The sequence below is a fragment of the Canis lupus genome, chromosome 1 (genome assembly GCF_048164855.1).
Source record: "Canis lupus baileyi chromosome 1, mCanLup2.hap1, whole genome shotgun sequence".
In the NCBI taxonomy this organism is placed as follows: Eukaryota; Metazoa; Chordata; class Mammalia; order Carnivora; family Canidae; genus Canis; species Canis lupus.
The window spans coordinates 107,612,982-107,637,804 of NC_132838.1; the positions used below are offsets into that span (position 1 = coordinate 107,612,982).

General features: G+C 52.4%; 2 protein-coding genes across 11 annotated transcripts; one reads left to right on the forward strand and one right to left on the reverse strand.

Moving 5' to 3' along the window:
• The first annotated feature begins 424 nt into the window (after positions 1-424).
• TEAD2 (TEA domain transcription factor 2) lies at positions 425-15,973 on the forward strand. 8 transcript variants are annotated; one of them, XM_072771571.1, is made up of 13 exons: positions 425-530; positions 2,093-2,330; positions 2,637-2,701; positions 3,163-3,225; positions 4,464-4,475; positions 4,705-4,812; positions 4,909-4,967; positions 8,118-8,179; positions 9,135-9,283; positions 12,118-12,291; positions 13,533-13,694; positions 14,333-14,485; positions 15,195-15,973. In XM_072771571.1, exons 2-13 carry the CDS (start codon positions 2,099-2,101, stop codon positions 15,306-15,308), a joined length of 1,353 nt encoding a protein of 450 aa, XP_072627672.1. In that variant the 5' UTR covers positions 425-530; positions 2,093-2,098; the 3' UTR covers positions 15,309-15,973. The 8 variants fall into 8 exon arrangements, with proteins under 8 accessions (XP_072627672.1, XP_072627678.1, XP_072627681.1 ...); XM_072771577.1 differs by having other exon boundaries at positions 13,533-13,655; XM_072771572.1 differs by having other exon boundaries at positions 450-570.
• CD37 (CD37 molecule) lies at positions 15,963-21,974 on the reverse strand. Of its 3 annotated transcripts, none has more exons than XM_072771587.1 (9): positions 21,820-21,974; positions 21,088-21,162; positions 20,890-20,962; positions 19,885-20,009; positions 19,714-19,788; positions 18,664-18,768; positions 17,807-18,043; positions 17,365-17,448; positions 15,963-16,325 (listed from the first exon to the last, which is right to left on the reverse strand). In XM_072771587.1, exons 2-9 carry the CDS (start codon positions 21,154-21,156, stop codon positions 16,248-16,250), a joined length of 846 nt encoding a protein of 281 aa, XP_072627688.1. In that variant the 5' UTR covers positions 21,157-21,162; positions 21,820-21,974; the 3' UTR covers positions 15,963-16,247. The 3 variants fall into 3 exon arrangements, with proteins under 3 accessions (XP_072627688.1, XP_072627687.1, XP_072627684.1); XM_072771586.1 differs by having other exon boundaries at positions 21,813-21,949; XM_072771583.1 differs by lacking the exon at positions 21,820-21,974 and adding an exon at positions 21,423-21,782.
• Between the last annotated feature and the right edge of the window lie 2,849 nt (positions 21,975-24,823).

A 24,823-nucleotide genomic window follows, 5' to 3' on the forward strand; every position in this document is an offset into this window, starting at 1 on the left:
CAGGAGTCCGCTGAGATACCGAGGCTGTCTCCCCACAGGAAACCCTGTTGTCCTAGAAGCCAGTCAAAAACCCATCCTCACTTCAATCTTCAAAAATATACTTGAGGCCGAACAGAAGAGATTTTTTTGTGTTCTTATCACTTCCACATCCGCAACATACAAAGATACTAGAGAGGGTAGTCAAAAGTCCAGACTCCCAGCCCCCTCCCCTTTCAGACCCAGTTTTCTTGGCCCCCATCAACCTCCTCCCTGGGATCTAGGAGTCAGGATCCCCCATCCCTTTCCTCTCCCAGGGATGCAAGCATCTGAGTCCTGAAGTTCCTACCAGGCTCAAGCTAGACTTCACCTTTCCTTTTGCCAAAGCAAAAATCCTCCTCCAAACTGTCACCGTCGGATCCCCCTTCCTTGTGTCCGGCTCGCGGGCCCGCCCCCCCTCCGGTCCCTCCCACTTTTCCCAAACAAAGCTCCCGGGCAACTTTCTCCCTCGCAGCGCCCCGCCCGCCCGCGGCTCCCCAGCCCCAGGCCGGGAGGTAGGAAGGCGCCGGCGGGAGTCGGGGATCCAGCTTTGGGGTGTGTGAGTTGGGGTGGGAAGCTACGCGTTCTGAGTTGCGGTGTTGGTGGGACCGTCTCTGAATTGCTTGCCGCCCTCTTTTTGCCCGGGGGCCCGAGTTTACGCTTGCGACCGAGTCTTAGCGAGGTGTTTGGAACTTTCGCCGGAGTTGGGTGTCTGGTGATGGGTCTGAGTTTGGGATTGTGCACTCGCGAGTGGGTGAGGGCTGGGGACTTTCGCGGGTGTGTCTGGGGTGTGTGAGTGTGTGCGGCGGTGTGGGTTTGAGGTGAGAAAGGACCCTGTGCGTGTTTCTGACGGAGTTGGTTTCTCTGTGTCATTTGTGGACGCCTGGTCCTCCTAATGGAGAAAGGAGGCCACCGGGGTGGCCTAGGGCTCGCTACAGTGCTTTCTGGATCTTCAATCTTGCTTCTTCGGAAGTTTGGGGCCTGGGGCGGGAAATTTGTGGGGACCTTTCTTACCCGGCTCCTCCGTCCCTTTGTCTGGCCACATGGGGGAGAGCTGGGCTGGGATTTTGGCCTACGAGGGTCCTGAACGCCTCGGCGCCACTGGGCTCGGCCTGGGGTCTTTGTCTGGACCTGGGCTCCAGGGTCTGAGGGAGGAGGGGGATGGGAGCCTGGACTCTGGGGTCCTGGGAAAGCTGTGGGAGACGTGGAGCCGCCTGGGAGGCGGGATCTGACTGTATTGGAAAAAGTTTTCCCCTGTTCCTGGCCTCCGGAAAGTCACTGGGAACTTGAGTTGGATCCGAGCCCACGGCGCAGGGGGAGGGGAGGGAAGGGGCGGGGCCGACGGCCAGAGGGGGAGGCGCCCTCGCCAGCCAGCCCCTCCCCTGATGGGGGTTGTGGGAAACTGGGGGAGGGGACGCCTGGGCCCTTTGTTCTGGCTCTCCTGATGTCAGGGCGCCCCTGACCCTCCGTTTGTGGTTCTGTGGGTCTTTCCTGGTCTGGGCTTGAGTTTCTGCTCTGAGTCTCTGTTCCTCCTCTTTCTGGATTTCTGTCCCTTTCTCTCTGGGTCTCTGTCCCCCTCTCTCTGGACACCCCCCCCCCCCACCGCAGTCCTCCTAGGGTCTGGGCCCCTCCTCCTTCTTTTCTAGCAGCTGCTGTTCACATCCTAGCACCTGTTCTTGGGGTGGGACTGAGAAGATCTCATCCACACACCCCCTTCCCTGCAACTAGGCCCCGACTCCTGTCTTCTTTAAACCAGTAATTCATACCCAAAGAAAGGTTTGGGCCTCATGGGCCCTAGGCATGATTCTGGGGTCTTCAAGATTTCACCACAACCCAGGCTCACCTGGAAACATAGAGGACACTTTCACCCTAAGCCGCCCCCAGAAATCCAGCCCGCTCCTGCAGGACCTAGGAGCCTTGGCCCCCAGCATCCTGTTTCCCTCTGATCCAGAAATCCAGCACCCCCACTCCTCCCTCAGACCCAGCAATCTGAACTCCCAGCCCCCACGCCCTGAAGTCTCTCCGGGGGCAGAGGTGGAGGGGTTGGGGAATCTTGCTGAGCTCTGTGTTCCTCCAGGCCCAAATGGGGGAACCCCGGGCTGGGGCCCCCCTGGACGATGGCAGTGGCTGGACGGGAAGTGAGGAAGGAAGTGAGGAGGGCACCGGCGGCAGCGAGGGGGCTGGGGGAGATGGGGGTCCAGACGCAGAAGGTGTGTGGAGCCCAGACATCGAGCAGAGCTTCCAGGAGGCCCTGGCCATCTACCCGCCATGTGGCCGGCGGAAAATCATCCTGTCTGATGAAGGCAAGATGTATGGTGAGTCTGCCCCTCTCTTTGGCCCTGCCCCCCACTGATTAGGACTCAGTAGGAGCCGGCATCGCAATTGGCATAGATGAGGAAACTGAGGCATGGAAGGGTTAAGAGGTTTGCCTAAGGTCACAGAACTGGTGGAGCTGGGATTTGAACCCAGGCGGTCGGGCTCCTCTCCCGTAGAGCTGAGGAGATCTGCAGCCCAGTGGCTTGCAGACCTCTGGCAAGCGTTGCTTCTCTCTTCCCCCCTGGTGTCCTGTGTGTTGGGGAGTCCCGCAAACCTCTGATTCTGTCCCATCTTTGACTCTTCAGGTCGGAATGAACTGATTGCCCGCTACATCAAGCTGAGAACAGGGAAGACCCGGACTCGCAAACAGGTCTCAGGACTGACTTGTGGGGCTCTCTGTGGGGCAGGCTTGTCTTCTCGGGGCCATCCTGGTATGGGCGTGCTCAGGTTCAAGGAGGATCTGGTTCTGTCTTGTTGGCACCTCTGAGAGTATGCTCTCCTGTGCCTGTTTTGGTCTGGATCTCTGACCAGTTGTGTTAGAATCAGAGAGTAAGATAGAGAGACTGAAAGACCCAAAGACAGAAGGCGATGAAGGGTAAGGAGACCCGGATTTGCTGGGTCTGGGGAAGATCGGTAGTGTTACTGAGAAGAGACTAGCCTCTGTGGACACATGTCTGTTGGCATGTGCCTGGGATAGCTAGCATGTTCTATGTGTTTGTCGTCTTTTACGTTCCGGGAGTTCTGGGGGCCACCTGGAGGGTGGGATGGGAGAGGAGATTCAAGGGGTGAGTAGCTGTGGCCTGAATCTGCTTCTCTGTCACTTCCCCCCAGGTCTCTAGTCACATCCAGGTTCTGGCTCGAAGGAAATCAAGGGAGATCCAGTCCAAGCTCAAGGTAGGGACCAGGGCAGACACCCAGAGAGAGGGGGACAGAGACCCAGAAAGATGGGGACAGAGACCCAGAGAGATGGGGACAGAGACCCAGAGAGAGGAGGACAGAGACCCAGAGAGAGGGGGACAGAGATCCAGAGAGAGGGGGACAGAGACCCAGAAAGAAGGGGACAGAGACCCAGAGAGGGGGACAGAGATCCAGAGAGAGGGGGACAGAGACCCAGAGGAGAGGTCAACAGAAATCCAGAGTAAGGGGGACAGGAAGACCCAGAGTGGGTATCGAGAACCAGAGATGGGGCCAGAGTCCCACGGAGAGGTAGGCAGAATGAGGAAGTAGAGATCCGAGGTGAAGGGTTACTGGCCTGACAAGCGGGTGAGGAAGAGATTCTTAGAGAGAGGGGGCCAGAGATGCAGCTCAGGACAGGCAAGAAGGTTTGGGTGTCGGGCCTCTCCTCTGGCTACTGCTGTCTTCCCTCCCTCCCTCTCCTCCTCCTCCTCTTCCTCCCCCTGGTGTCCTTCCTTCCCCCTCTTGTGCCAGGAGGCTCTCCTCTTCATCTCTTTCTGGTTCATTTCCCCATCTTTCAGCCTCTGCCTGCCCTGCCTGTCATTTCCATGTCCAGAAATCCTCATTTTGTTTGAAAATGTTCACATCCTTTTTTCTTCATCCATTGGATTTCTGGTTCCCTCTTGGCCTGAGACCCTCATTTTCTTCTCCTCTGGGTGTGGGTCTTTTCTGCCTCTTCCTTTGGATTTGGGAACTATGACTTCCTGTTCCTTTTATTTTTTCTTTCTTTTTTGGTACCCAGAAGCCTCCCCCTGCTTTATCTCCAGGTCTAACAAACCTTCACTTCTGGTCTTTTCTGGACCTTATGGTCCTGTCTCTGTCCTGTCTGGGCTAGGACATGTTCAGTGCCTGCCTATTCATCCCCTCTGGGCCTGAACTTCCCACTTCCTGTTACCTACATATCCGGAAATCTTCCCTTCCAGCTCTTTTTTGACCTAGAAACCCTGATACTGTATACTGTCTTTTATTCTGGGTATAGGAACCCCTTTTGCCCTCTTGGTCTGGGCCCCTCCACTAACTGTTCCTTATCCATCCTTGCTCGCCCTACCTCCCTTTTTTTCAGCTCAGGGTGGTGGAATTGTAGGGGTTGGGAGGGCAGGAAGGTGAGAATCCAGGCCTCACTTCCTAAGTCATGTTTTTTTTCCTCCCTTGGCACCCTCCCCCACCCCCACGGGCAGGCCTTGAATGTGGTAAGTCCCCCTGCCCATCCTCCCACCCGCTCCTTTACCCCAGAAATTCCTGAGGGGGCCAGGAGGGGCAGGGAGGCTATAGAAAGAAGGATGTGTGCCCTCCCCCAAACCTTTGCTTGACTCCCCAGCTCTGCATCTCCCCATGCTTGCCTTCCCTGGCGTCGATGTACCCCTGCTGTGTCGACTGGGATTCCCCGTTAACACAGACCCCTGACTTCTCCTTTTCCAGGACCAGGTCTCCAAGGACAAGGCTTTCCAGACCATGGCCACCATGTCGTCAGCCCAGCTCATCTCAGCACCTTCCCTGCAGGCCAAACTGGGTCCTGCTGGTCCCCAGGTGGCTGAGTGATCATGGGGCTTACACCTGGAGGGGTGGGGCTGTGGTTTTGACAGGGCATTGACTGATGTGCCCCCTTCTTTGTCTCTTTTCCAGGCTTCTGAGCTTTTCCAGTTTTGGTCAGGGGGCTCTGGCCCCCCCTGGAATGTTCCAGAGTGAGTACTTCCTGTTCTGGCTCAGCACCCCCACATCCCCCGTTCCCTCTGCACAGACCTTTCTTACCCCACTTTCTAGCTCCCAGCTTCCTCATGGACATGGATTCTGCAGCTCTCTGGATTTGAATCCCAGAGAGGAGGCTGGGGTGAGGGTCTGGAGAGAAAGATGAGGCCCGAGCTGGGATACTGAGGGGGGGTGGTGGGAAGCAGGGATGAGAGAGTCAAGAGACAGTGCCTCATGGGCTGAGAAGGAGTGAGGAGGTAAGGGCAGGGCCCAGGGTCTGTGGTGACTGGGGTTGGTGGCAGTCCAGAGACAGGTGACCTTGGGGAGGAGCAGGTTTAGGGGAAGAAAGGAGTTCAGTGTGGGACTGGATGAATGTGCGGGAGCTAGGAGGATGTCCATGGGGATGATGGCATCCCTGTGAGATTGGCTGGGCTCCAGAAGCTCACGGAAAGGCTTGTTCTCATCCCGTAGAGGTGTTCTTGGGCCTGCGGGGAGGTCAGGTATCTTCTTTCAGGGTCAAAAGGAAGAAAATGGGTCCCTGAGGTGCATGGGAATGTCCATTTCAGCTCTGAGAGAATCCTGAGGGTCACAGAATGTGTTTGCTGCCTAGAAATATAGAAACAGGCTCCAGAGACTCATAGGAAGGGCAGTTTTCAGTCCAGAGAGGAGCTAGTGGATCCAGGCGGGGTGTTGGTAGGGCAGTGTGGCCACAGGACAGTGAGGAGTGGTGTTGAGGGTGTTGCCAGAGAGAGTGAGGTGATATGCTGTATCCAGGCTCCAGGGAGAGACGACATGTCCCTGGTGAGGTGCTGGGAGCCAGGAAAGGGTCAGAACAAATCCTCCCTGCAGGTTTGCAGGGAGAGGGTTGAGCTGGAAGGAGAGTGGTTCCACACTGAGGTCCCACCTTTAGGGGAGCTGATAGTCAAATAGGGGAGACGGATGTTAAATCATCACCTGTCTAAACACAAAATTGAAGAGTATGTGAAGAGTATGTGAAGAGTATGTGGTGTGAAGAACTGCAACAGGTTCTGGGTTGAAGGAGAGAGTTCTGGGGGTTTCTGTGAGGAGGTAATGTTGAAAGCAGAATAGAACTTAGCCAGGTAAAGAATGGGGGTTGGGAATATTTTAGGCAGTGAAAACAGCATGTGCCAAGGCCCTGAGGTAGGAAAATTTGGTGAGTTCCAGGAAATGAGAGAAGGTATTCTGGCACTGGCCAGTCAGTTGAATGTTTAGTGAGCACTTATTAAGTGCCTGGTACTCTGCTTAGTCGGGACAAGGCATTAAACAAGTAAGCCTGGATCCCTGCCTTCATGGAGCTTCCATATTTGGAGCGGGGAGGAGACCGACAATAAACATGTAAACAAGCATTCACAAGAAAAGAATAAATGTGGAAAGTAAAACAAAATGTACGTGCCCTATTTAGACAGAGGTTAAGGGGGTCCCTGGATGGCTCGGTGGTTGAGCACCTGCCTTTGGCCCAGGGCGTGATCCTGGAGTGCCAGGGATCGAGTCCCGCATCAGGCTCCCTGCAGGGAGCCTGCTTCTCCCTCTGCCTGTGTCTCTGCCTCTCTCTCTCTCTGTGTCTCTCATGAATAAATAAATAAAATCTTAAAAATAGAGGTTAAGAAAGGCCTGTCTGAGGAGGTGGTGTTTGGCCAGCAGCCCTGATAACAAGAAATCAAGTCAGGATAGGGTCCTGGAGTTTAGATTTCAGAATTGGGATGCTGAGTATTAGGGCAAGGCCCCTGGGAGTGGAGGTCTGAAGGTTCCTGGAGTTTGTGTCTTTCTAATTCTGGTTTTTTGACTCCTTTTTTTTTATTTTAAATTTTAATTTTTTAAAGACTTTATTTATTGATTTTTAAAGATTTGATTGTATTTTACCTTATTTTTATTTATGTATTTATTTGAGAGAGAGAGAGAGAGAAAGAATATCTTAGGCAGACTCGTCACTGAGCACTGTGTCTGATGTGGGGCTTGATCCCATGACCCATGAAATCACAACGTGAGCCGAAATCAAGAGTTGGACGTTTAGCTGACTGAGCCACCTAGGTACCCCTTAAGATTTTATTTTTAGGGTGCTTGGGTGGCTCAGTCGGTTAAGTGTCTGCTTTCAGCTCAGGTCATGATCCCAGGGTCCTGGGATGGAGTCCCACATTCGGCTCCCTGCTCAAGAGGGAGTCTGCTTCTCCTTCCATCCTCCCCTGTGCTCGTGCTTGCTCTCTTTCTCTCTTTCTCTCAAATAAATAAATTAAATTTAAAAAGTCTTTTAAAAAAAGATTTTATTTTTAAGTAATCTCTACATCATTCCTGGGGCTCGAGCCCAGAAACCTGAGATCAAGACTCTCATGCTCTAGGGACTGAGCCAGCCAGGTACCCGTGGTCTTTTGACTCTTGACCTCTTCCTGACCTCTGACCCCAAATGTTATCTCCATGGCCTCTGACCTTTCAGTCTCAATTATCTCCTTAGCTACCCATAGGTGATTGGCCTCTTGAGCTGTGCTGTCCGATAGCGTGGTCACGGGCCACATGCCGTTACTGACTTTTAAGTCAGTTGAAATTAAAATAAAAATTTGGTCCCTTTGGCACTCTAGCCACATTCGTGCTCAATGGTCACGTGTCATGTGCTGAGTAGCAGCTTGTGGCCAGTGTCTACTGTACTGGGCAGGACAGATAATAAGACATGTCCATCATTGCAGGAAGCTGTGCTGCTTCCCCACCCTGAACTTGGGACTGATGTCCCATCTCTCCTGACCCTTGGTGACCATTCATCCTCCTCTTTCTCCACATTGCCTCTTTGTGTTCCACCCCCCACCTCTTGAGATCCTGTTGCTTTTCTCTTTCCGCCGTGTTGGTGAGAGGCACCAAAATACCATCAACACGACCACAGGCTTTGGAGTTGGGGAGTGGCTTGGATTTGAGCCCAGGCTCTGCTGTGTCCCAGCTCTGTGACTGTGTGAGGCTCAGTTTCCTCCTCCACAAAATGGGAAGAGTGGTAATTGCACTGAACCTCTGAGGCTGTGAGGATTTAATGAACTCTTGCACATTACGTGCTTGCATAGGGTTTGGCTTGTGGTGGCCCTTGGTAAACATTAGCTGGTACAGTTATCTTTCTACCTCACTGACCCCCAGCTTCCTTTCTCCCTTAGTGTGAAGCCATTCTCACAGACACCGTTCTTGTCACTGACCCCCCCATCTACTGACCTCCCAGGTAAGAGTCTGCTCTGCACCTTCCTCATCTCCCCTCTCTCCTCAACACCAACTGCCTTTCCTTCACCTTCCATGAATCAGGGCATGCATTTCTACAGAGGTCCAGATCTGAGGCAAGGCTTGTAGAAGATATGGGAAGATGAGTGATAGCATTTGGAGTGGTTAGGACCATAGCCTCTGAATTTAGACACACTGGGTTTGTGTTCTGCCATTTGCTATCCTAAAGGACACTGGGAAAGTATATCAATCAAGATTCTTTCAGCTGCAAGTGGCAGAAACTCAAAAGGAATTTATTGGTTTAGGTAACTGATGTTTCAAGAGTGGCTGGATGGCTTCAGGCATGGCTGGATCCAGGGGGCTCGATGGTAGTGTCAGATTTGCTTGGTTCTGCTTTCCCCTGTGGTGTGTGGTTCTAAGAACTCACATTGGTGAAAGAGTACCTTTAGGTTCCACAGATTCATCAATTTGCAGTGCTTTTGGCTGCAAGTAACAGAATGCCCAAATTAATAGTGCCTTAAATAATAAAGGCTTTAGTGATTTCACATGACAAAAGTCAGGAGGTGGGGTGCTCCTATACTGGCTCAGCAGCTCAGCATTATCGGGACTAGCATTTCTATAGGTCCCTTGGCCTCTTTCTTATTGTCCCAAGATGGCTGTTGTGATTCCAGGCATCATGTCTCAAGCAGGACTTGGCCAGGGCCAAAAGCTTTGTCCTCCCAAAGTTCTGTCTTTTTCATTCAGGAAGAAACTCCTTCTCAGAAGCCCCTCAGCAGATTTTCCCTAACGTCTCATTGGCCAGGACTGTGTCACATGGCCATCTCTAGTTGCAAGGGAGGCTGGGAAAGTGAGTATTTAGCTTTTTTAGCTTCTAAGCGGAGGCAGGCAAGAGAGAAGAGTACTTGATGTATTTCACACATGTTAGCAATTTTTATTGTTCCTTTTTTTTCTCTCTCTAGGGTACGAGCCTCCCCAAGCCCTGTCACCCCCTGCCCTGCCCCCACCTGCCCCATCACCCCCAGCCTGGCAGGCTCGGGCCCTGGGCACTGCCCGGTTGCAGCTGGTGGAGTTCTCAGCCTTTGTGGAACCGCCCGATGCAGTTGATTCTGTGAGTGCAATTTTAGAAGAGTCCCTGTCGGGGCAGGGGCGATGCGGGGCTTAGGTTTGAAATGTAAGGGTGATTGGAAGGGAAAGAATAAAGCAGTGGTTCTCAACTTTAAGCTTGTATCAGAATAACATGGAGGGCTTGTTGAAACCTTCAAATTCTGATTCAGTAGATCTGGTGTGGGGCTTGAGAATTTGCATTTCTAACATTCTCCCAGGCAGTGTTGATGCTGCTGGTCTGGGGACCACGCTTTGAGAACTGCTAGTGTGGAGGAACTGGATGGTCCTGGGGTCACAGTTGGGAAGGTCAGAGAAACTCCCCAGGTCATTGCTTGTTAATTCAGCAGCCATTTTTGAGGGCCTACTGTGCCAGGCTTTGTGGTGGATACTGGGAACCTGGAAAAGCAGATCTTTTTTTTTTTTTTTTTTTTTTTTTTTTAAGATTTTATTTATTCATGAGAGATACAGAGAGAGAGAGGCAGAGACAGAGACACAGGCAAAGGGAGAAGCAGAGCCCCTATGGAGAGCCTGATGTGGGACTCCTTCCCAGAACCTCAGGATCACGACCTGAGCCAAAGACAGATGCTCAACCACTGAGCCACCCAGTGGCCCCTGGAAAAGCAGATCTTGTTTCTAGGCTTGAGCTTTTCCTGGTCTAGGATGAAGACAGATGTCATATTAGTCCCGGTGGGCTGATGACTGTTAGAAGAAATAATCCTAACCCTCAGGGAATGAACAAATGTTACTCATGTAATATTTCAGTGTAGGGGTTTAGTAGGACCCTTCCACACAGTGATTCCAGGAATTCAGGCTCCTTCCATTTTGTGGTTCTGACATTTTTCTAGGGCTTCAGAATCTGCTGCTGGGTTCCCTGCATCTGGCCAGCAGATGGTGGAATGGAGAGACTCAAGAAGTGTGCAGGAGTTTTTATGGGTCTGGCTTGGAAGTGGCAACTATCAGGTTTTGCTCACATCCCATTGGCCAGAATTTAGTCATGTGGCCATACCTAACTGCAAAGAACTCTGGGAAGTGTAGTTTAGCTGTGTGAAAAGGAATTGGGGAGTTTGTGAACGCCTAGCAGTCTCTGCCACAGCTACATAAACACCAATTGCTATGTATGGTGGTCTTATAAAACCCAACTTGAAACCCTCCCATCTCACTTGGAGCAAAGGTAGAGTCCTCTCAGTTACCCACAAGGCTCTGCATTATCTGACCCCCATTCCTGCTCTATCCTCACCTCCTGCCCTTATACTCTTGCCCACTGTGCTCTGGTCACACTGGACTCCATGCACTTTCTCAAGCGCACCAGGCCAACTCCTGCTTCAGGGCTTTTGTATCTGCTATTCTTGCCACCTGAAATATGTTTCCTTAGATACCACCACTGTCTCTTTCCATTCATTCAGGCTTTTGCTTATCTTTTCAGATTGTCTTTCCCAGACCAATTTATGGAAAATACCGGCTGCCGTCACTCTCAACCCCTTTACTATTGTTCTTTGGGATTTTTTTTCATAGCATTCATCACTCTGAAATTTATATTGCCCATGGATTGATTTTTAAAATACTCTATGAGAACTCCATGAGGCCAGGGACTTTGCCTTGTAGCCCTAGGACCCAGAATAGTGCCCGCACACAGTAGGTTTCTCAATAGAAGTCTATTGGACAATGAGTATGTGCTGGGATAGGGGAAGTTCAAGTTTTTGTGGGTGTACAGAAGAGTCATTTTGCCTGGGAAATTAGTGAAGGCTTCCCTGAGATGACAACGTTTGGGTTGGGCTTTGAGGGTCATATAGGAGTTTGCCATGCACAGAACTTTATGTTCCAGGTATAGAGATGAAAACAGCGTGAAGTTTTCAGGGAAACAAATAATTGAATAAGGTGGGAACTGATGAGGCTACAGATAGGTGGGCAGGTGCTAGCTCTGGAGGAGCTGGCATTGCCAACCTGAGGGATCCAGACTTTCTCCTGAGGGTGATGGGGAACTATAGAAAAGAGAGGTGAGGGATCCCTGGGTGGTGCAGCGGTTTGGCGCCTGCCTTTGGCCCAGGGCGCGATCCTGGAGACCCAGGATCGAATCCCACATCGGGCTCCCGGTGCATGGAGCCTGCTTCTCCCTCTGCCTGTGTCTCTGCCTCTCTCTCTCTCTCTCTCTCTCTGTGACTATCATAAATAAATAAAAATAAATAAAAAAAATAAAAAAAAAAAGAAAAGAGAGGTGATTGTGAATCATCTGATTGTGATCAAGTGAGGCTTCCAAGAAGAGTCAGATTTGCATAGACTTGGGCCTTGGAAGATGGAGGGAGGATATGTAATGAAAGAAAAGATGGGGAAGGTATGAGGATTTCAGAATATGGACAAGAAGTGATAAGAATGGGGACAGATAGGGAGTCTTGATGTGGGCTCTGTGGATTCCTTCCATCCATCCATCCATCCATCCATTGACTGAATATTTGGGAGCACCTATTCAGTACAGGACCAGGCTGAGGGGGTGTGGGCTATGTCCTGGGTACTCTGGGGAGCCACAGGAAGATTGTGAGCAGGAGAGGTCCACAGTTAGTGCTGGGGGTCTGTGAAGGATGACCTGGAGAGTAGAGATTGGAGGCTGGGAGGCCAGGGAGGAGGCTGGGTAGAGATGGAGAGGACAGGGCTGTGGGGATGGAGAGCAGGGGACAGGACTTGGGGACTATGGTGCTATGGGGCAGAAGGGAGTGGTGACAAGTGCTTGGGAGTCAGGCCCCATGTCTGGGTGGACAGTGTGAAACAGCTAGTGGGAATTGGGGGCAGTGAGTACCAGGGGTCCAGCCCATCTCCCACTCCTCACTCATGGCCCACCCTTCTCAGTACCAGAGGCACCTGTTTGTACACATCAGCCAGCACTGCCCCAGCCCTGGCGCCCCCCCCCTCGAGAGTGTGGACGTCCGGCAGATCTATGACAAGTTCCCAGAGAAAAAGGGTGGCCTTCGGGAGCTGTACGATCGCGGGCCCCCTCACGCCTTCTTCCTGGTCAAGTTCTGGGTGAGTTCAGCCACCAAAACAAAGTGCTCACAGATCATGTGACCTCCCATCTAAGGCCTGTGGCTCTAAGGGAGACCAGCTCCTCAGGGTCAGAGTGTCAGCACCCCCATGCAATAAGGAACACCAAGGAGTTTTACCCCAAGGCAGGATGGATAAGGAGCGGTACACATGTGGGGATAGGACTTGGACCTCCCCAGATCCCACTAGACTTTGCCACGACTAGTCATATATGGTGCGGATTGCCTTGCAATATTTCAGACTTCCCTGCGTCCCACCCAACCACATGAAGCCTTATTGCTAAGGAATAGTTCTCATCTCTTATCAAATAGAGGCATGGAATTTGGTCTCTGAAGAGAACATAGTGCCACCAGATCTTGTTGCTAGAGAAATGTCTGGCCTTGAGAAAGTGACTGAGGGACCTGGGAGGGGCTCTGTGAAAACATTTATTTAATAATCATTTATTGAGCACCTACTGTATTACAGGCTCTATGCCAAGTGCCATGTATATAATTGTGAATAAGAGGATCCATCTTGGGTTTTTCTTAGGCCCATTTGATTGGGTGTCAACTACAGTGGCTGATGCTGTAGGAGTCCAATAAATGTTATGAATGTTTAGGGGGTGTTAACTCTTGTTAACCAGAGCTGTGGCATGATCTAGAGTCTGAGAAGGAAGGCTGCCGAGGGCTTGAAATTTATTGGCTCTGCTGGGCCCGTAGCAACCATGGTTATAAAGTGTTCGTTTTTTTCTTTTCTTTTTCTTTTTTTTTTTTTTTAAGATTTTATTTATTAATGAGAGACACAGAGATAGGCAGAGAAATAGGCAGAGGGAGAAGCAGGCTCCCTACGGGGGACTTGATCCCAGGACCCCAGGATCACTACCTAAGCCAAAGGCAGACGCTTAACCCCTTCAGGCCCCTTTCCTTGGGAGTAGCCACTTGCCTTAGCAACCAGGTTCGTGAAAAGAGAAGAAAGTTGAATTCTAGGGCCCCTTTGTTGGGGGAGGGTTGTTACTGGAGAGAGAGGTCAGGACCACTTTAGGGAGCCAGCCTTCTCCAGTACTTATGGAAGAATGAGTGTTTTCCAGAAACAGGCCCATGGAGAGGTGGAGAGGAGAAAGACAGGTGGGCAATAGCAGGGCTATGGGGGAACCAGGCCATGGATCAGAGTTCCCACTTTAGAGGAGTCCCCACTATTTATAAGGAATGCCCTCTCCAACCTACCTGTGCCTCCCCATTTCCCAGGCGGACCTCAACTGGGGCCCGAGTGGCGAGGAGGTAGGGACCAGTGGCAGCAGCGGTGGCTTCTATGGAGTGAGCAGCCAGTACGAGAGCCTGGAGCACATGACCCTCACCTGTTCCTCCAAGGTCTGCTCCTTTGGCAAGCAGGTGGTGGAGAAGGTGGAGGTGAGGCTGGAGGGGTGGAGCTCTGGGCAGGTGAGCGCCCAGCCAGCTGCCACTTTGGGGGTGCAGACTAAAGGATGAAAGCCACAAGGGCTCCTGCACTTAGGTGTCTGTGTGGTGGGGTGGGGAGTGTTCTATCCTTTTTGGCGGTTTAATTAATGCATGGGCTGAGAGCTGATATTGAATTCCAGTCACATGTCGGGGTTATTTTGAGGGTTCAAAGGTAATGTGTGGTACATAGATTTATAGTCACCAAAATGGGCAAGGAGGTTCAAGGGTCACACTTAGGGATTGCTCAGAGCTTGAGGGGTCTTGAACTCAGAGGTTGTATAGAGTTTGGAGAGTTGAGGGGTCTTTCAAGGGTGTGAGGGTATCTGAGGGCCTGGAGGTCAGAGCAGTTCAGAGGTCTTTGAGGGTTCAGAGCACAGTTTTGAGAGGCTGGAGGGGTTCCTGGTTTGTAGGCTCAGGGATCCCAAGTTGCATATCCATGGGTGCAGGTCTCTCTGCTCACCAGGGATGAGGCCACGGGGGATGATGGCAGTGGGGAGTGGGTGTGGCATCAGAGAGGGACAGAGTGCCTGGGGCAACCCTTGTGTCTCAGTCACTGTCCTCCCCACTCTGCATATCCCCTCCCGGTTCAGACGGAGCGTGCCCAGCTGGAGGACGGGAGGTTTGTGTACCGCCTGCTGCGCTCACCCATGTGTGAGTACCTGGTGAATTTCTTGCACAAACTGCGACAGCTGCCTGAGCGCTATATGATGAACAGCGTCCTGGAGAACTTCACCATCCTCCAGGTGAGGCACTGGGGGCCGAGCAGGGCAGCTGAAGTGGTGGGAAGTGCCCACGACATCCTCTCAGCCCTGGGACCCTTTCACCTGGGAAACTGACACAGGGGGAGCCCACAATTGAGCCTTTGCTTAGGGGACCCCTTTGCCCAAGGAACTGATATGGTGGGGAATCCACAGCACTCTCATTTAGGGGGATCCTCCCCTCAGTGGGGAAACTGATTTGGAGGACATCCCATGGTGGATCCTCAGTTTAAGGGACCCCCCCCTCATAGGGAACCTAACCTTAGCCCAGGGAACATGATATGGTGGGATCCCCTTTAACTTTGGTTAACTTCGAAGATTTTATTTATTTATTTGAGAAAGAGAGAGAGAGCTGGAGGGAGAGGGAGAAACAATCTATAGTAGACTCTGCACTGAGCAGAGCCTGCCTGATGTGGGGCTCGATCTCACGACCCTGAGATCATGACCTGAACCGAAACCAAGAGTTGGGACGCTTAACCGACTAAGCCACCAGGTGCCCCTACTTTGGTTAACTTTGATCTGCCATCTGATGTGAGGCCCCTCACTGCCAACACTCAAATGGGGAAACAGATATGCTTGGTGTTGCCTCTACCTAGGGAATGTGATATGGTGGGGACCTCTTTCCCAGGTATTCCATGGGCACCCTGCTCCCCCTTTTTTTTGCATAAGCCCTTTCTCTTGGCCTCCTTGGCAGGTGGTGACAAACAGAGACACCCAGGAGCTGCTGCTCTGCACCGCCTACGTCTTTGAGGTCTCCACCAGTGAGCGAGGGGCCCAGCACCACATTTACCGTCTGGTCAGGGACTGAAAGGGGACCCCAAAAGTGGCACACTCCCCCCCCCCCCCCCCGGAATACCCACCTCCCAGGAAGGACCTCCAGCTTTCTTCGTGCTTGTTTGGGGAGGGGGCTGCTCCGTGTTAGAGGGGACCTTAAAGCTGGGTGGTGAGTTGAAAAGTTGGATCCTGATATTGGGACCTCACAGTGGTGTCTGAAAGGACAGATCACTCCAGAGCATCAGGGACTGGGGACAGGAATGAGACAACCCCGAGGTACAGCACTGGTTTCTCAGTCTCTAACAGGCACCCCGCCCCCCAACTTGGTTCTGGATGTTTTGGAGGGCCTTAGATATGTCGGTTTGTCCCTCTGTTTTTCAGCAATCCCCTCCCCCTTTCCCAACCTGCCTCTCCTTACCACCCCCACCACCACCCTGTGATCAAATATTGAAGGTTAACCCTTTGTGCAGGAGCAGAGCCAGGTGGGCCCTGGAAATATTTTTTTTTAATATAACAAGAGATATTTATAAGTGGGTATTAGGGTCGTGACTTTCTCTCAGCAGGGCAAGCAGTGGGGTGAGGCTTTTAAATCTCACCCTCTCCTCAATAAGACGTGGGCTATAATACTGTGTTGCCTCCCCTCACCCGCAAAGTGTGTTGGTTTGTGTTTTGACAGAGGATAAAACTATTTTACCAAAACGCAGGGGATTTATTTGGGGTTTGGGCGAAAAATAATCCTGTGGGAGGTGGTAAGCCAACAGATGAGTCAAGGAAATGAGGTATCTTTGGGGGCAGGAAGCTGGTGGCCGGAAGCCCCAGGTCCCGCGGGAGAGGTGACAGCAGCTGGGCAGGCAGATATCTGGGTCCCCGGGGAAATGAGGAGGTAGAGGACTCAATGGCTGGGGCGAACTGGGGATTGAACAAATATTTACAGACCACAGGGAAGCCCCTAGGGCACTTGAAGGGGCGGGGCCTAGCGGTACCGAGCAAGCCGGTCGTAGACTTGGTCCATGTTTCTGCACAGGAATATCGAGAGCGTCATGAAGCTGAGCTATAGAGAAAGGAGACCTGGTCAGAGAGGTCCACGGGGTGCCGGCGAGGGGGATGGGGGTAGGGATGGTGGGGGTCCGGAGAGGAGAATAAAAGAGATGGCGCTGGGGTAGGGGGAAGAAAATTCAGCGCGGAGACTTGGATGGTGTGGGGTCGTAGGAGGGGCGGAGAAGGGTGGTGCTAGAGGGGGAGCTCCGCCAGGTTGTGAAAGATGGCATCAGGGATGGGAATTTGGGGCCTTGGTAGCATGCTACCAAAGTTGCGGGGGAGTAGGGATGATGGAAAGATGGGAATAGTGTGGGGTAGGGGGTATCCAGCTGCGTCTAGCGCAGTCTTAGAGCCTGGGAAGGAGTGAGACCCAGAGCTAGCTCAGGGTACTTTATTCCGGAGGCTCTTCTGTCTCCCCCTCTGCCTCGGTCGCTAATTCCGCCTCGACCTCCACCTCCGCGCCCGCGCTTCCGGTCTCAGGTTGTTCCTCGTCTTGATCCCAAAGCGGCCAGGGCCCCAGGGCCATGGGCAGCTTGCCCTGTGGGGACTTGTCCCCCCAGTTGGGACAGGCATCAGCCATGCCCCAGCCACCCCACAGACCGCCGCTACGCCCGCTGCTGCTCAGCACACCACAGCGCCCGCCGCCGCCATCAGCACTCGGGCCAGGCCCGGGGCTCGAACCACAGGCGCCCGGCACCTGCAGCTGGCGTTCCCGGCGGAGCGCCCTGCGCAGTAGTAGCAGGCTCAGCCCTGCCACACTCACCTGCAGGGAAAGGGGACGCGTGTTGTGGCTAAAGGCGGGGGGACTACCCCAAGGAGGGCCAATGGGAGCTTCGCAAGGGCGGGCGGGAACGCCTACTTCCTGCGTGCAACCAATCAACACGCAGAGGGTAGGTCGGCCTCGTGCCGGTGGAGAGGCAGGAGAGCCTGGATTGGCTGACGCTCTGTCACGCAGGCACCACCTTTCCCGGAGAATGGGAGGACGCGCAGTTTGGGGCGGGGCAATCCAGGGATTGTAGGGCCGGTCGCGAGTGGGGGCGGGACCAAATTACCTCAAGTAGACCGACGCCCAGACAAATGCCCACTATGGAGATGAGGTTGTTGTGCAACCACTTCTGGAGGTTTTGCGCGCAGCCCTGGGGGTGTGGGGGGAAAGGTTAAAAGTACAGTTCTTTGTGGGATTCGCCCTCAAACCTGTGCCCACTGTTCTCAGTCCAGCCCTCAACTACTCTTTCAGGCACCGCCCTGGATCCCTAGTGAGTAGGGTTTTCTAGTCTCTCCACCTCACTCGGTCCCAGCCTCCTTTCACTCAGGCCTTTTTTAGGTCGGGTCTCTACGAACGACACCCCTCCAGATGTACGCTTTCTCGCAGCCCCACCCCGTGGACCCAGCCCACGCCCTGTGGCTCCGCCTCTTGGAGGAAGCACGCCTCTACCCAGGCCCTGCCCCCTTGCAGGCCCCGCCCCTTTCCAGAGGTCTCCAAACCCTCCCCACCTCGCTGTAGATATTGCTGTTTGCGGGAACCCCGCAAAGGTCTGTGCTGTGGCGGGGCCGCGCCTGTGGTCCGAGCCGGCTGAACTGGGGGAAGGAGAGCTTCTCGAAGATTGCGGAGTCGTTGGTCGCCGATGAATTATAGCAGGAGCAGGGCACGCGATGCACGTCCGACGCGTTGCTGCTGAGGCTGGGGATACCGAACCAGTCCCGGGGAGAGTTCCAGCCGCAGCAGCGCAGCTAGAAGAAGCACGGGAGTCAGAGGGGCGGGGGCTCGGTGATATGTATGAGGTCGTGCTGGGGAGCAGAGGGCCAAGTATTGGGCGCAGGCCGCGGGGGACGGCGGGCTAGGCTTGGGGACCTTAGGGGAACTTGGGGTTGGGAGAGACGAATCGCGGGCAACCTGCGGCTGTGGGAGGAGCTGCAGAATCACGCTGCGGACCGAAGACTGGGTGGGCAGTGCATTTCAGCCTCAGGCAGGGGACATGCAGCTGGGAGGGCAGGGCCACGTGAATGACCGGGGAGTGGAGTCTCACGTGGGCCGGGGCCCGTGGGGACCAGAGTCACTAAGGATTAGAGGGTGGGGTCACGCTAGGGCCTTGGGGCTGAGGACGGAGTCTCGTCGGGACGGAAAGCGGAGCCTCTCCAGGATCTGGAGTCGGTTATGTTATTTTCTGTTGGCGAGGCCACGTTGTGCTGGCCGGAGGTGGGGTGGGTGGGGCAAGGTTACCTCGGGGTCCGGGAGCTGAGAGCCCCCAGCTTCGTCGGGGCACAGCCTGCCGGGCAGGGGGCGGAGCTACGCCTGAGTCCCAGAGCTGGTGGGAGGGATTCGCGCCCCCGCAAGTGGGTACCGCACGCACCTGAAACTGCACGTAGTCCCAGCTCTCCTCCGCGGCCGACTCCTCCGGTCGCGAGTGGTAGTTTTGGATCGTCTCCATCACGATGTCCTTCACCCTCCGCTCCAGCTAAGAGGCCAAGAGTGAGGCTGGATCCCCACCCGCTTCCCCACCCCCATTTGCCCCTACCCACTCCAGGCACTCCCGGGCTTTCTCAGTCCCAAGGGGTCCCTGAGCGGCCTTAAGTAGCTCTCGATTTCTCGCTGAATGGCTACCTATGTCTCTGTTCCTCAAAATCTCTGCCTGGTTTTATCACCTGTCTTTCAATTCCGCCCCCGCTCTCTCCCAGGCTCTCTCATTAGGTCTCTCTTTTGGAGTCTCCTTTTTCTCTGCCTATTTTTTCTGTCTTTTTTCCCCCCTGTTAGTTTCCATTTGGATCTCTGTCTCTCGTGCTATGTCTGTCTTCTTCGTATGTGTTGTGGTCTTCCTTTGACTCTCCTTGTCCCTATCTTCCTCTGTATCTGTGTTGCTGTGTCTCTCCATCTTCCTCTGCCTGTCACTATTATTTCTCTTTGTCCATGTCAGCTCGTGTCTGCGTTTCTTTCTTCTTCTTCTTCTTTTTTTTTTAGATTTTCATTTTTTAAAAAGATTTTATTTATTTATTCATGAGAGACACGCACAGAGAGAGAGAGGCAGAGACACAAGAAGAGGGAGAAGCTGGCTCCTCACAGGGAGCCCAACGTGGGACTTGATCCAGAGATTCCGGGATCATGCCCCGATAGAAGGCCGATGCTCAACCACTGAGCCACCCAGGTGTCCCTTTTTTTTAGATTTTTAAAAATTTATTTATTCATGAGAGACACAGAAACAGAGGCAAAGACATAGGCAGAGGAAGAAGCAGGCTCCCTGCGGGGAGCCTGATAGGGGACTCCATCCCAGGACCCCGGGATCAGGCCCTGAGCCAAAGGCATAAGCTCAACCACTGAGCCACCCAGGTGCCCTGACTTTGTTTCTTTCTCTGCACCTCCCCCCAATAAATTTTGGGGAAGTGTGGGGAGGGGAAGCCAAGCTCACCCGCATCCGCTGAGTGGAGATGAGTATTCCAAGGGTGATCTGTGTGGCAAACAGGAGCAGCAGTACCCCAAAATACTGGGGGACAGAGTGGAGAGGTCAAGTTGAGCCCCCTCCCAGGGTGCAGAGGCTGCCAGGGTTCTACTTGAGGGGAGATGTGGGCAGGACACTCACCAGCCCCAGGAGGCAGCGGAGCTCCTTCAGAGCCCCCACACAGCCCAGGAGGGCAAGGCCCATAGTGAGAATTCCTGAGATCGCCAGGGCCTTGGACCAGATCTGCAGGGGTATGAAGGACAAACCTGGGGAAGGTGAGAGGCAGTGACATTGGGCTCGGTGCACACAGCTCAGGGGAGCCCCCTTCTCCACCCGCACAGCCACTCAACTGGGGATCAGTATTGGGGGAGGTTCTTTCTCTGGGTGTCTGTCCCTGCCACATGTTCCTCTCTGTTCCTCTCTTTCTGGGATTCTCTCTCTTCCTCTCTCTGGGACTCTGTCCCTCCGGGTCTCTAGCTCCCCCACCGCCCTCTCTAGGTCTTTGTTTTCTCTCTGGATCTCTCTTGATTTCTCCCTGGTCACGGTTTCTCCCTCTTGTTCTTTCGGTCTCTCTTTTCTCCTTCAGCTCCTCCTCGCCCCCTATAGTTTCAGCTCCATTACTTGATCTGTGGCATTGGAGCAGTCACAAAAACCTCCCTGAGGGCAATCGGAGGATATCTATTCCCTAGGGTTATTTTAAGAGACACATGGGAGGCATGTGTTTGACGCAGTGCTCAACACAGGGCAAACACTCATTAAATACCATTATTCCATTATTACTTTCCTATTATTAGTCTTATATCTGTTCTACTTCCTTGCTGTGTGACATCCAGTAAGTGACATCCCCTCTCTGAACCTCAAGAGAGTGGAAAGTTTGTGGGAGGACCTGATAAGCATCAGCACAAGATCTACAGCATCAGCACAAGATCTACAGCGCACCGGAGGAAGTGCCAGAGAAATGGTTATTACCATTTTTATTATCATCCCTACACACAACTCAATTGCCAGAGGAAGACCCTGAGGCTAAGAGCAGTGGCAACCTGTGAAGCAGAGCCTGGGACCCTGGGAGCCCGGGGAAGTCACTCAGGGGCAGGCCGGGTCACACTTGGTCCAGGAGGCCCTCCCTGATGGCCCCGGCCCCCTCACCTACAAAGGACACGAAGCTGGTCTTGTCAATGAGTATCCAGATGCCAAAGCAGAAAATAAGGCTGCCTAGGACCTGGTGGGAGGAGATGGGAATATGGAGGTGGGCAAGGGGGTGGTGGGGGATATGTCCGGTTGGGTGGCTGCGGGTGGCTGCAGCACGGGTTGGGGGCTGGGCTGGGCAGCCATGTGGCAACTCACGAAGAAGAAGAGGTTGAAAACGAAGAGGAGGTACTTGATGAGGCTGAGGCAGCTGTCCTGGGCCGACATCTTCGCCTAGAGGGGTGAGTAGCCAGTGGGAGGGACAGAAGAGAAGAGGTGTTGGTCCCGGAGGAGACAAGCAGAAAGACAGAGACTGTGAGAGAGAGGGAGAAAGGAAGAACCCAGAGAAAGAGGAAGTTCTAGGGCTGGAGCCCCACCCCCTCCCTCTAGAGGCAAGGTGGCTTTCTTGTCTGTCTCTGCCACCCCCCTTCACCCCCATCTCCCCAGTCTCCCCCCGTCTCCCCCACCTGCCCCACTGGGACACACACCAGTACCTGTGGGGCCTTGGAATTTGTGGGCACCAAGGACATGCTGGGTAGTCCCTCCCAGATCTCCATGGCTCAGGCTGGGGGACCCACAAGGACTCCTGATCTCGTACCCACCTACTGTGGGCACCAGGACCCCAGGCCAGCCCTGGGCAGCAGCCGACCTCACAGACACTCTGACCTCACTGCCTGCTCAGCTCTGCCATCTCTGCATCCCTCTCTGTCCCCCTCTTCTCAGCCCTCAGTTTCCTTTCCTCCCTTCTCTGAGTCTTTGTCCCCTTCTTTCTGGTCTCTGTCCACCTCCCTTCCCTGACTCCCAAACCCTCTACATCTATCTCCTCCTCTGGGGTTCTGGCCCCTTCTCTCTGCATGCCATTCCTTTCTCTGTTTATGCCTCACCCCGCACCTCGTCATGGCCCCTCTCTCAGAGTCTGTATCCTGTTCCTGGCAACCAGTGTAGACCGCGGTGCTCCCATATGCCAGGGCAGGGGCTGGGCACCTGGGGGAAGTGAAAGTGCTGCAGTGCCCCAATGGGAAGGTCCCTGGGAGTAAGGGGGGTGGCGGGGCAGTGCCAAAATATGCATAGAGGAAGCTGAGCCTCAAGCAGTACTTCCTGCATCTGCGCTGGGGCCCCAAGAAGTGGAGGCTGGGGAGGAGTCAGGATTGACCCCGGGGCCTTGGCAGTTAGATCCAGATCTGCAGTGTTTGGTTGTCTCCAGACTGGAGCTGCACACCCAGCAGCCTCTGAAGTCTCCCCTGTTGTCCCATGGTCTCCACTCTCATCAAATCAGAGTTCCACGTTTGGGGGTGTTCCTATCATCCTGACATCCACCCTGGCCCTGGAAAACCAAAGCCTCTTAGAGACCCAGAACCCCCTCTTTCTGAGAGCTCTCATCCATCGTTATTTTTTTTTTAAGTCTCCAAATGCAATTTGTTTTCTCATTAATGTCATCAAAAATCAGTTCATATTAATAGTATTCTGACTTTTGGCTCTGAACTTTCTTTTTCTCTTTCCAATGTTATTGAGGAATAATTGACAATTATAATTGTATATATTTCAAGTGTATGATATGATGATTTGATGTACATATACATTGTGGAAAGATTACCAAGCTCAAGATAAACACGTTCATCATGGGACATAGTTAACATTTTACTTTTATTTTTATTTTTATTTTTTTTGTCGCGAGAATCCATAATAGATATTCTCAGCAACTTTCTGGTACACAATACTGAATTATTAATTATAGTTGCCATGCTGTACATTAGATCCTCAGAATGTATTCTTCTTTTAACTGAAAGTCTGTGGCCTTTGACCCACATCTCCACATCCACTCCCCATCCCCTGATAGCAACCATTCTACTGTTTCTATGAAACTGGCTTTTTTTGTTTTTAAGATTCCATATTTATTTATTTAAGATTTTATTTATCTATTTGAGAGAGACAGAGATAGAGAGAGCAGGAGCAGGGAGGAGAGGGAGAAACAGGCTCCCCACTGAGCAGAGAGCCTAACTTGGGGCTTGATCCCAGGACCTCAGGATCCTGACCTGAGCCAAGGGCAGATGCTTAATGGACTGAGTCACCCAGGCGCCCCTAAGATATCATCTTTCTTTTCTTTTCTTTCTTTTCTTTTCTTTTCTTTTCTTTTTTCTTTTCTTTTCTTTTTTCTTTCTTTTCTTTCCTTTCTTTTTTTTTAAGATTTATTTATTCATGATAGACAGGCAGAGACACAGGAGGACGGAGAAGCAGGCTCCATGCCGGGAGCCCGACATGGGACTCGATCCCAGGACTCCAGGATCGCGCCCTGGACCAAAGGCAGGCGCCAAACCGCTGAGCCACCCAGGGATCCCCTCTTTCTTTTTCTTTTCTTTTTAATTTAATTTAATTTAATTTAATTTAATTTAATTAATTTATTTATTTTTAAGATTTTTATTTATTTATTCATGAGAACACAGAGAGAGGGGAGAGAGAGAGAGAGAGACAGGCAGAGGGAGAAGCAGGCTCCATGCAGGGAGCCCAACGCGGGACTCGATCCGGGGTCCCCAGGATCACGACCCGGGCCGAAGGCGGCGCCAAACCGCTGAGCCACCCAGGGATCCCTTCCTTCCTTCCTTCCTTCCTTCCTTCCTTCCTTCCTTCCTTCCTTCCTTCCTTCCTTCCTTCCTTCCTTCCTTCCTTCCTTCCTTCTCTTTCATTTTTAAATTTTATTTACTTTTTCATAAGAGACACACAGTGAGAGGCAGAGACATAGGCAGATGGAGAAGCAGGCTTCCTGAGGGGAGCCTGATGCGGGACTCAATCTCAGGACCCTGGGGTCATACCCCGAGCCAAAAGCAGATGCTCAACCATTGAGCCACCCTGGTGCCCAAGATTCCACATTTAAATGATACTGCGCAGTATTTATCTTTCTGTGGCTGGTTAATTTCACTTAGCAGAATGCCCTCCAGTTTCCTCCGTGTTGCAAAGGCGAGGATTTCCTTCTTTATCACAGCTGAATAATATTCCTCTGTGTGTGTGTGTGTGTGTGTGTGTGTGTGTCTCACTTTTTTTTTTTTAATCCATTCATTTGTTAAAGGACAGTTGGGGGGGATCCCTGGGTGGCTCAGCAGTTTAGCGCCTGCCTTCCGCCCAGGGCTGATCCTGGAGTCCCGGGATCGAGTCTTGCGTTGAACTCCCTGCATGGAGCCTGCTTCTCTCTCTGCTTGTGTCTCTGCCTCTCTGTCTCTCTATCATGAATAAATAAATAAAATCTTTTTTTTTTTTTAAAAAAGGACAGTTGGACCCTCAATATCTTGGTAATGATGAATAATGCTGCAATAAACATGAATGTTTATCTGCATATGCAGATAGCTCTTTGCAAAATTAATTTCCTTTGGATATGTACCCATGAATGGGATTGCTCGATCATGTAGTAGTTCTATTTTTAGTTTTTTGTTTTTTTTTAATTTTTTATTTATTTATGATAGTCACAGAGAGAGAGAGAGAGAGAGGCAGAGACATAGGCAGAGGGAGAAACAGGCTCCATGCACCGGGAGTCTGACGTGGGACTCGATTCCGGGTCTCCAGGATCGCGCCCTGGGCCAAAGGCAGGCGCTAAACCGCTGCGCCACCCAGGGATCCCCCTATTTTTAGTTTTTTGAGGATGTTTTCCACAGTAGCTTTACCAGTGTATATTCCCACAATTGTGCACAATGAGTCTCTTTTTCTCCGTATCCTCAGGAATATTTGATACCTCTTATCTTTTTTAATAACAGCCATCCTAACAGGTGTGTGGTGATATTTCACTGAAGTTTCAGTTTGCATTTTCCTGATAATGATGTTCAGCACCTTTTCTTTTTTCTCTTCTTTTTTTTAAAAGATTTTATTTATTCATTCATGACAGACACAGAGAGAGAAAGAGGGAGAGACA